This window comes from Manis javanica, chromosome 4 (assembly GCF_040802235.1).
Source record: "Manis javanica isolate MJ-LG chromosome 4, MJ_LKY, whole genome shotgun sequence".
In the NCBI taxonomy this organism is placed as follows: domain Eukaryota; kingdom Metazoa; phylum Chordata; class Mammalia; order Pholidota; family Manidae; genus Manis; species Manis javanica.
Window position 1 is genome coordinate 53117847 of NC_133159.1, and position 12029 is coordinate 53129875.

Consider the following 12029-nt stretch of genomic DNA (forward strand, 5'->3'; position numbering starts at 1 on the left):
ACTACTTTATTCATAGTATTTATCATGCCAAATTTGCAATTACTGAATGGCAATTACTTTCCCCAGGCAAAAGGCCATTTCTGAATAAAAATCAATAAAATGTGGTATGTTGTGTAGTATCGGATACATTGTAGGCATTCAATATCTATCACTAAATAAATAAATAACTAGAAGTCTATCATTCTTCCAGTTTACAGGGCCTTTTCGCATACTTGTTTTCATCATATTATCATAATATATAAGCAAAAGATTGTTTGGATGCAAGAGGCTGTTATTACTATTATACTATAAACTGAGACTTATTAAACTCCATTTTCTCTATTACAGACTTTAAAAATACACCAAAATAACACGTGTTTTTAAAAATAAGGGCAAAAGTGAGCACATGGATCATGTTTTCAGAACAATGTAATTATATAGGTCATGATAATTACCTGTGCATATTGGCAAATATGTTGTAGCTTGATAATTATACTTAACATCAGGTTCAAATTAGAATGTTCCCTTCGTTTGCTGCAGAAGCTGCTATTTCAAGTCAGGCTAAAACCTGAAATGAAAGGAACTCTTTGGAATTATAGTAGCATTTCCAAATCTTTGTAGTTGCCATCCATTTATTTTACGTGGCAATGTCAGATTATCAGTTCAGTTAACAAATTTTTATTACTTCTCTGAATTCCTTGAAAACAGTTGAGCCAAAGTAGTAAAGATAGTTGATTTGAAACCTAGAGCAATGTTTATCAGAATGTGAGCAATGACTCATTAGTGACATACGGAATCAATTTAGTGTATTACCCCAGTGATTTAAAAAAATGGAATAGAATCTAATAAAAAACACTAGAATGTGCTGCATCAGGTAAGAGTATATTGTTTTGTGAAATCTTTGTTTCAGCTGTATGCATGTGTTTACCTGGTTTGTGATATAAAACATATTTCCCAATATGGCATATGTTTCCCACTATGGTATATTTATTTCCTACTGGATTGGGTCAAAAGTTTGAAAGCTACCACCCTACAACACACAGTAATATTGTTCAAGGAATGGGATCAAGTCCAAGTAGCCACTTAGTAAAATTGGTTTAATAACTTGATTACATTGTAATCATGCCCCTCTTGGGGCCCAAAACCCCAATTACATCATCATAATCCCAAGAGCACAATCAACACCTGATTCATTCGGCAGACTTGGCTTCAAATAACATTTAATTATTTCCAAAAGTCAAACTCTTCTCTAAGCGATGAATATTCACTACCACAGAAACTATGCAGAAGAATTTGCTGTAGATTCTGAAGTCAATACCAAAAAAGCGGTTTGAAATATATATTCAGCAAAGGCAACATCACTAAAATTAGAGTCAGATCAGTTTTCCAGGGCTACTCCGAACACTTGTTTGCATGTGTGCCATTTAATTATAATTATTGTATAATTTTCTCCCAATGAGACTGAACCCCTATCATAGAAACCTTATTTTATTATTTTTATATTCTAGGGACTTAATATTGTCTAGCATATGAGAGACATTCAATAAATGTTTGTCAAGAAGACAGTGCTCATTTAGATAAGTAAGTGTTCTGAAACTTGATGAGTGACTCCAAGTCAAAGCATATACTAAGGCTATTTTCATGCTTCTTGCCCACTTTAAAGAATATACTTCTCAAAATCTCTCAGCCTACAGAACAGTTTTGTTGGAATTTAAAATTCATACCTTTTTAAATCAAGGGAATAAAATTTAAAACAAAGTATTTTGATATCAGACTTTCATGGATGCAAGCAAGGAAATGAGCACTTTGAAACGATGTTTGTGATAGAGACAACTGAGGGAAGGCAGATAGGATATAATATATATAAAATCTTTGTATTCTTTTATGAAGAAATTTTGCTTCTTGTTCTTTATGGAAAAATTAAGAATCTGCTAATATAGGTACATGGATATTAATCTCAGCACTGTTTACAATAGATTAAAAATACCTAACAATAGGAGATTAATGATGTGAACTATGGTAATTCTTACAGTAGAACAATATGCAGCTATGAAAAATAATGATATTCAATCATACTGGCATAGAAAGAGGTTCTATAGGGAGCCTGTAAAAAGCTGGTAACAAAGCTATAAACTGCAGAATATTATTTTTCAAATCTTTTTATGAAGTGAAATTCCCATAATGAACCATTTTACAGTGAAAAATTCAGCAACTATTTAACACATTCAATTCAGTGGTCAATTGGCACTTTTGTCTAGTTCCAAAACATTTTCCTCACCCCAAAAGGAAACTTATTTACATTAAGCAGTTGTTTCCCATTCCTCCTCCCTCAATCGTGGTAATCACCAATCTGTGTTCTCTTTGGATTTACTTTGAATATTTTTTTTTTGAGAGGGCATCTCTCATATTTATTGATCAAATGGTTGTTAACAACAATAAATTCTGTATAGGGGACTCAATGCACAATCGTTAATCAACCCCAAGACTAATTCTCAACAGTCTCCAATCTTCTGAAGCATAATGAACAAGTTCTTACATGGTGAACAAGTTCTTACATAGTGAGTAAGTTTTTACATGGTGAACAGTACAAGGGCAGTCATATCACAGAAACTTTTGGTTTTGATCACGCATCACGAACTATAAACAATCAGGTCAAATATGATTATTCATTTGATTTTTATACTTGATTTATATGTGAATCCCACATTTCTCCCTTATTATTATTATTATTATTTTTAATAAAATGCTGAAGTGGTAGGTAGATGCAAGATAAAGGTAGAAAACATAGTTTAGTGCTGTAAGAGGGCAAATGTAGATGATCAGGTGTGTGCCTATAGACTAAGTATTAATCCAACCTAGACAAGGGCAGCAAAACATCCACGGATGCATGAATATTTTTTATAAATGGAATCCTACAATATATGACCTTTTGTATTTGGCTTATTAGCATACTATTTTGGGGGTTCATCTGCCTTGTAACCGTACTTTATTTCTTTTATGTCTGAATAATATTCCCTTGTGTGTATATACTAGAATTTGCTCCTCTGCTCATTGGTAGACGGACATTTGGTTTATTTCCACCATTTGGCTGTTGAGAACAGTGCAGCACTGAACATGGATGTACTGCAGAATCATTTAAAATGATACTATTTTTTGGGGTTTTTTTTTTTTTTAGAGCATATTTGCATGTTACACACTTAGGATGCACGGTCCTCTCTGCTGATAGTCATTTGAGCTGTGGCCAGTTTTATCTGTACCATCATCTTGACCAAGTATAGTTCCACAGTGTAACTCCAAGTTGCAAGTAGTATTATCCTTCAGCCTTCTGCCATAGCTGCTCTTCCATTTTAGTCTGTTTCAGCATCGCTTTATATGATGTATTTGCAGCCATCCAGGTTTTACATTTTAGGAATTGTACAACAGGGATGGAGGGGACCCGTAAAGGGCTTCTTCTACACAGCTCAGAAAATACGTGGCGACCAGGTTTTTCCAAATATTGAAAATTTCCTCCAGAATATTTCTTTGGACTCCTTAAATTTTATTTTTTATTGTAAATTCAAACTTTTTTTTGCCAAATACGCACATCTTGAGCACAGCAGAAGGGTTACCGTCCGGAGCCTCCAAGGCACCTCCCGGGGTCTGGGGAGCCTTCAGTCGCGTCTGCCGCCCCCGAACCACCCCAGCGCGGGAACTTCGAGGGGCGCCCGGAGACCGCCGCGGCGTCACGTGGGGAGGCCGCACGGGTTCAGGCGCCTGGGACTCGGGTCCCCCGGGAGCGGCCGCCGCGGGGCCGCGTCCCCAGAGCCCCACTTCTCAGGCCCTGCAGGGAGGGGGCGCCGCCCGCCTCACAGGTGTCCGCGTGGCGGCTCCGGGGCCGCCGCCGCCGCCGGCGGGCGGGAGGGGTGGGCGCCGCCCGAGCGCGGGGCCGGGGGCCCGAGGGGGCGGCTCCCGCGAGGTGGTTCTCGGGCTCCGCCTCGGCGCTCAGGTTTCCTCCCCGCCCGCCCCCCGGCTGCGGCGCCGCCTCCCCGCTCCCCTCCCCGTGGCTGGGCCCGCTCTGCGGCCTCTGCCCGCCTCGCCCCCGCCCGGGCCTCCTCCCGCTTTCTCTCTCCGCTTCCCCTCGAGCCTCCGGAGGAGCCCGCAACCGCGGGGCGCCGGGAAGATGGCGGCGGCAGCGGGCGGCGGCGGCGAGGGGGGCGCGGGCCGGGGCGGCGCGGCAGGGCCGGAGTCGGGGCGACGCGGGCCGTGCCCCTCCGCCGAGGCGCGCGAGGACGCCGGGGATCTCGCGCCCGCCGCGCTGCATCCCGAGGAGGTCGCCGCGCGGCTGCAGCGGATGCGCCGGGAGCTCAGCAATCGCAGGAAAATCCTAGTGAAAAACCTGCCCCAGGACAGCAACTGCCAGGTACGGGGACCGGACTGCGAGGCGGCGCGTCCCGGGGGCAACGGGGCAGCGCCCCGGAAAGGAGCTGCCCCCGAGGCGGTGGGACTGCCCGGAGCCGAGGGGAGGAGGTGTGGGTGCAGAGTTAGGTGAATTTGCAAAGCCCCCGGGGTTTCTGAGCCTGCGGTCACCCTGCGAGGATGGCAGATTAGGAAACTGAGGCTCTGAGAGCGGAGCGGTTTGCCCAAGGTCACGGGAATCGGGGGCGGCTGCCTCTAAGCCCGGCCGCTCTTTCTCTCCCCTGTGGCTCGAGGGTGTGTTTGCGGGAAGGAGTCGGGGAGTCGGGGAGTCGCAGGGGAAGGAGACGGAGGTGAGCTGTGGCGCGCAGTTTGGCCGGGGGCCAGGTCTTCGCGAGCATCCTGAGCGGCAACGGGTCCGGCCTGGGGTCCTCCGGGCTTCAGTGCGCCATGGGGGGCGGGGTCACGGGAGAGCTGGGAGTGAGTTTCGCTGTTTCTGAAGCACTTGATGAAGTTTGTGTGGTACAACTCTGTCCCTCAGTTTGCCAAGGCGCCGGATACATTACCACCGAGCTTTGGGGAGCCCTGCGGCCACCTTCAGCCATGCCAAGCCCTGGAGGATTTGTTACTCCAGTAACTCTGAGGAGGTTTAAAGATCGGCTACTTTGTGTCTTTGATCCAGATTAACTGTTGGATTAAGATTAGAGGCTCTGCATGTATTTAACTTTTTTTTTCTTTGATTGCCAAAGTTACATGCTCATTGTAGGAAAGCGAAAAAATAGAAGAGCAAAAGGGGGAAGTAGATCATTTTTTATTCTTCAGGGTTTCTTTATTGTCTAGATATTCATTTATTTTTATTTAGGTGTTCATTCTAAATTTAGGACTATTTCATGTGTATTTCACATGTCTTGAATTTATGTATTTTGCATTGATGTCTGGGCTGTTCTGGACAGTTGCAGGTAGTTTGGGCCGGCCATTCATGTAGTTTCCCCTGAAATAGTATGTATGGAATTGCAAGTGGACTAGCTATTGATAATTGCAGAGAAGTTCTCCCATAAAACCCATAATGAGACCAGCACCTTATTACTATGTAATAAGACCTTACACCGTCACTCACAATAAATGTGAGCACATAACCTTGTAAAACATATGCTTGAGGGAACATTTTGTTTCAAAAAGCAATCTAAAAAAACTCTTTCCATCATTGTTCTTTCCATCATTGTCCACTTCCCATCTGTCAGGTAATGTTTTGTGATGCTACCCATAAGGATACTTGCAATGAACTAGTTTTGTAGAAGCAGTTTTCCCCTACCCAATGCATATGGACAGCCTAGAAGAGGCAGGTGGATAAAAAAAAAAAAAAAAAGAAAGAAAGAAAAAATAGCATCTCCGTTTGTAGATAATCTTGGACAAGAGTCTTGATTTCCTTTGTATAATGTCAACTGTCTTTGTCATCACAATTTCTTACAATAATTCTAAAAATATTTAGAACCAAAATTTTTCAGACAATTCTGTCTGTTCTTGCTTTGCTGTCGGTATCTTTCTCATTTACCTTCTCAGGAGACATGAAAAAACATACCAGCAGAGCTAATAAAAGGAACAGTTTTAATTACCTGGTGTTACTGATGGAGAGAGATTTTATGAGAATTACCCATAATGAAAATTTATAATTTGTATTTCTGAGATTCTTTTTTTCTGTTATGAATTTATGTTTAGCCAAAAGCTTAGTTTTTCTTTAAGGTATCAAGCATAAACTATCAAATAAAATTGGTATAAGATCTATATGTCTAGATGAGTCTTTTGCTGCCAAGTGAAGTGTCTTAAATTTTTATGTTATTCTTATGCCATGTTTTTTGAGAGCTGAAGAGTTTCATCTAAAAGCTTTTTTTTAGGACCTAAAAGACTAGTTTCTAAACGTGTCCTACCATTTATTTTTTTCGGTAATGATTTCTACAATGTTTTTAATATTTCTGATACATAGTTTTAAAATCTAAACAGATCAATCTTTGATTACAGATAACATTTGTTTGAGTAGTGTTTTGTTTTTTCTATCATTTTCCATACTTGCATCTTTGCTAGTTTTTGGATTACGATCATAGCTGGCAGTGGTCTCTGTTAAACAAATAAGTAGAATAGACTAATGTATGCTGTTTGAAAAGCAGTTAAAAGACTTTAAATAATTTAGATTGAAAATTGCTAGTTTTATTTGTTCCATAAGGTTAACATTTACTTCATCTACTTTTTCTCAAGTTATAATATTTTCAAGAATATATTGTGGAAGGATCTTTTGTATTTTCTTTTCTTTCCCTTAACAATTTTAATGTCTGTTGTTAATGGCTGCATTTTACTGGCATCTTAATGAAAGTTTAAGTTTTATTTTGTGCCTTTTAGCAGGTATCATCTGGCTAAACTATGTATTTATTCCTTTTGAAATGTCAAACAATGGTTTTTAAAAAATTTACTTTTTGTTTAGTAATTATGTAATCAGATATTTTAAATATTCTCATTCTTTTTTTCTGGAAGAGTCTGTTTATTCCTTCACTTACGCTAGAATATCACATTAAAGACCAAATCCATTCCTAACTAGTTCTCAAACTGTGTAATTATGTCTCTAGAAAAGCTATGTTGGTAACTAGAGTGCAGTAATTTTTCTTAACATTTTGAAAACATGGTTAGTTCCTTTATTAACTATAGTTTTCATAAATCTTACTCAAATTTTGTTTAATTTTTGGTAAAACAGATTTACTATAGCATTTCACTACTTTGTTCTTCCTGTAATTGGAAGGCACACTGAAAGTATTATTTTTAAGTGGAATCTTTTAAAGGTGCATATACCAAACACCTTACAGAAATACTAGCTTTAAAAAAGAATGAACAACTTTACTTCAAGTTTTCAATAGCTGTCTCACTGAATAGTTACTGTGTGGTTAGTCAGGCAATGTCTGGCCAGCCTCCTATGTGTCCTCAAAACCCTCTTAGCCCTCTGGGGTTTCATAGCTCCAACTCGGGTTCATGTCCTTTTCATCTCTTGAACAAGATTGTTACAACTTTTCAGTTTGTCACCTATCTGCATTACTGTCCTTTTATGTTTTAGCCCATTCTGCTATTGCTTACGACTTCCCTGGAGAGAGCTTCCCAAAGGACAAATCTGATGTGATCACATTACTCTCCTACTTACAAAAAAAAATTTAGTGCCACATTCCCAACACCACCTCTCAAACTTTTTCTCAAATTGTCCTTCATCTTGCTTCTTTTCCTCAAACTGTAAGGAATAGCGAGCCTGAATTAGCTTCCTGAAAGAGTGAAATTGCTTTGGAGCTCATGTTCTGTCTGAAAAATTCATTAACTTTATGTTCTAGTAAAATTGGATTTAATATAAAAACAGTGACTTAAACTTGTTTAACTCCACTCCTGTTTTTTTTTGCCCCATGAATTTGACACTTAATGGAAGATGTGCCATATTTATCCTATGATTTTTCATGCACCTTTTATTGTCATGGAATACTCAGACCTCATTTTGAAAAGCATGACATGATAGGATGGAAATCTAAAAGATTCTAGGCTTTTTGTGTCTTGGCTTCTGGCTACACTTTCCAGTCTCATTTCTTATGAGTCCTACATTGGGTAATACGCTAGTTTTATCAAGCTACCTAAATTCTGAAGTACTTCATGCCACTGTGATTTAGATATTTATGGTTATGTCTTTGAATATTCGTGTTTAGGAATGTAATTACAGTGATTAACTTATGAATAATATTTATAATAATTATAATTACAGTGAATAGTAACAATGTTGTGAACACTTGTTCTTATTCAGTATAGCCATTGTGTGTGTATGTGTCTGAAAAGTCTTTTGCAACTCTGAATTTAGAATTTTGATTAGTTAAGGTAATGACTTAATTAATAGTGGTTGTATATATTTTATGGTTAGCCTGATTCTGTTTCAGTAGCATTGTTATTGGGGTTTCAAAATGGAGGAAACAGTGGCATTCATTTCCTGTACTGTTGGAGTTCACTCATTTTTTCTTACATGTTTGTATGTGTACATGGGCTTTGTTTTTGTTTTTATTTTAAAATCAGAAAGATTTTATTTTGTAATTAGAAGGAAAATGTGAGTGTTGCAGGGCTTACAGCCAAAGATCAGTAACAGAAGAAACATTCTATTGTTTCACATTGGTTATTATTAACTTGCCTTTCAAAGTACTCTATTATAGTAGTTAATTGAGAAGCTTGATGGTTAATTCACAGAAGCCCATTTGAAAGCATGGTATTGTCAACTAGGCACTTTTTAGAATAACAAACCACCAAATGTAGGAAACTCTGGTTAAGTTTCTTTTTGAAAGTTACTTATTGCCATTTTTCTTTCATATTCATCAAAAACCAATAGAATTCTCTTTGTGTTCTTTAACCGTGGGATGTAAAAATATATATTATTTTCTTTAACACTATATTCGGTAATCATTGCCTTTTTAAAAAGTAGTGCTATTATTCACCACTTTTTCCCAACAATACTGGGATGTTTTTGCATTTTGAAAGTATTCTTTTCCTTATTGAGAATGCCATTTTGCTTACTTTCAGAAGTTACTTTTCTTGGTATACTTTATACCACTTACAAGTTATGTGTTACATTTTCTTAACTAACATAGTAAGAATTATCAGTTCTACTTTTCTGTGTACTTTATTATTGGATTCCCAGTGTAACAAGGACACTGAAGGCTGCTAAAGAAATATACTTCTAGATTTCTGGGACACCACTGGCTCGGTAGGTTTCTAGTCTTGGCTGAAATTCTTGAAAAGTTTCAGCAATGCTTGTTCTCTCCTCTGAACACACATTTGAGAAGAGGAGTACTTTGTGGTTAGCATCACAATGCTGGGTGTTAACAAGCAGTCCAAAGAAGTTTCAGGTGATTTATAGAGCATTTCCTAATTGAGTCAGTTAAGCTTATAAATTATTTTTTGGATATACAACATGTTTTCCCATACAAAGAGTATGGTAGATGGTATATAGTCTTGCCAGTTAGCATTTTAACATCTGTTTAAGCTACAATGCTTCTGAAGTGTAAGAATATTCTAAATAGTGCAATAACTACCAGCTTTTTGCAGGAGCAGAGACTTTCCCACTTCAAATCATTGATAGATGCACCTGTGTCATATGTTAGAGGCTCAAGAAATAGCTGTATTTAAGAGAATTGCTGTTAAAGTTAACAAGATTCAGAGGATCAAGGACGCATTAAGTGAAATCAACTCTGATGGAAAGCTGTTGCCACAAAACGGGACCGCTGACTAACCCCCCAAATTTTGTCTTTTGATTCTTCCATTTGCACTTATCTTCCCTACCTTATATAGCCAGTGACCCTTAGGGGCTTCCAGAGACAATTTCTTATCTGTGGGCAAAAGATTTTATGGTTAGCTGTATTTAGCTCAGGCAAATGAAGGAATGTCAAAATGTAAATAGAGAAAACAAAATTATCCATGAATTTAAAGGTTCTATGATACTGTGATTGCTTATCAGAAACTCTGGCTCTGTTTATATTTTGTTTGCCTTAAGAGGCAATTACTTTAAGGGGATAGTGTGCGCTGAGAGGGGTGATAAGTGAGAAATGGGAAGGTCAGACCACCTGAAACACTCTCTGTATTATGTATTTTGCCTCAGGATTATCTGCAGAGGATTGTCCTTGGTTGCTGTACTACGTATCTTCCATTTGTCCCTCCAGATCTCCCTCCACCCCTCTCACCTGCTCTGTGCCCTGGGAGCCTTTCTTGTCACATGGATTGCACTAACAGGGCTCTCTCATCCTCTGAATTTGGTTGCATTTTGCCAGAGCCACCAGTGGGAAATCAAAGGACAGAGGAGAGACAGATTGGCGCATTTATTCACACAGCTTCCTCTCTGCCAGGTCACCTGGGGTTGGCTCTTTCCTCTTCCAAAGGTCACGGTTCCAGGGACACTTTCCCTCAGCTCAGCTCCCTGGGTTGTCATAATCATTCTTCTGGCCTCCTTAGGCCTAGGGCTTATAGGAAACGGTTGAAACATAGGTTTTCTTTAAGCCTTTATAGATAGGCTCTTTAAAAAAATCTTCCCAATTACTTAGTTTTTAAATGTGCCATCTGTTTTTTGCTGAGCCCCTGATGCTGTTGGCCCACATAGTCTCCTTTCTTCTCCCAGATTTTCCTTTGAGGATTCACCCCTCCCTCCCTTATTATTTAGCAACTATATAGTCAGAGTGGGTTTGATTTTTATCCTCATCTCTAGGGGTTGCATAAACTAACAAACCAGGACTCTTCCTATTGCTATTGCAGTTGGTTAAAGGATGGGCAATAAGCTGGGCCCAGCCTGTCAGTCTGTGGTAGTCCGTTGGCCATAGTGCTTGTTTCAGCCTTAGAACTTCTGTTTGCATATTAAGGTGATTCTCTTTCTTCCTACTGGATATGAGTGCAGGAGACATATCACCCTGCTTGCAGCTAACAGTCTGAGGACAGAGCAGATATCCAATGGAGGACTGACTTGCACAAAAATAAAAAAATAGGGAAGCGAGCTGGAGCCCTGCTCAAACTATATCTGGATTCTGTCCATTTCGTTATGCAAGCCACTGAATTCCTTTTATTGTTTCATTATTTGAAGTTGGGTCTTATAGTATCAATAATATCCTAACTCATGTAGAATTTTAATAGAAAACATAAAAATCTCAGTATTGGAAGAGCCCAATAGAAACATATAAGAAATTATATGTAAGAAGTTACATATAATTTCTTAATATATAAGTCCAATTTACAGTCCTCACATGTAAGTTCCAGCACACTTTTAACAACTTTATACTGCTTTGTAAGGTGTCCAACTCCATCTTCAGACAGCTTTCTATTATAATTGTCCTATTTATATTGAACATATAAAACTTACTTCCCTGAAATTTTTTTTCTTGATCCAGTGTCTCTTCTTTAGTAATATAGGGAATTTATGGGATTATGTTTTTAAATTTGTAACTTCAGTTCCTTTAAACCACTAGTTTTTAGGACATCAGGCCAAGTTTCCTCCCTGTCTTACTTTGTTTTCCCGGAGTGCCCACCACTACCACTTTGTCATTGTATCTTTAAAATGTGGCACTGACAATTGAGTATGGTTGTCTAGTTGAGATTTCCCAGTAATCCCTCGGTGGAAACAAATTTCTCTTTCCTCTGGATATCTATAAATGTAATAGTAACAACCTTGGTTTATTGGTGCCTGCTATTGCCAGGCACTGTACTGTTGTATTTTGTTTGCATTACATTTGATCCTCATTTCAAGGCTTGATCAGACTATGTTCCTACTTTATTGATAGGGAAACAGATGAAAAGTGAATGTCAAGCCATATGCCAAAGGTCATTCAGCTATTTAGTGATAGAGTGCCGAAGAACTGATGTCTGTTTGATTCTTAAACTCCTATCATATCCTACACTTAATCATAGTTGGAATTCCCCTCCACACAAACCGTATTGTGTTTCAAAAACAGGGATCATGTAGTATTTACCTTTGTATCACCAGTGTTTAATCTGGAAACTGACATTGTTCCACAGGAAATTTAAACTAGAAGGGGACTATCTGCCTATTTTCTTCTAAAATACTTTACTTCCGTATGTCTGACACATGGCAAACTCTCAAGATTGGTTTGTAAGATCAACAA

The 12029-nt window shown here is 39.0% G+C and overlaps 1 protein-coding gene across 4 annotated transcripts in view; it reads left to right on the forward strand.

Moving 5' to 3' along the window:
- The first annotated feature begins 3976 nt into the window (after positions 1–3976).
- The window catches only part of RAVER2 (ribonucleoprotein, PTB binding 2), a 111270-nt gene continuing 103217 nt past the window's right edge, over positions 3977–12029 (forward strand). Inside the window, exon 1 of one of the 4 annotated variants that reach the window (XM_073234075.1) lies at positions 3977–4378. In XM_073234075.1, coding sequence (XP_073090176.1) covers positions 4139–4378 — 240 coding nt within the window. In that variant the 5' untranslated portion in view covers positions 3977–4138. The remainder of the gene's footprint in view (positions 4379–12029) is intronic. The other 3 variants (XM_037024381.2, XM_037024379.2, XM_037024380.2) reach the window with 3 other exon arrangements.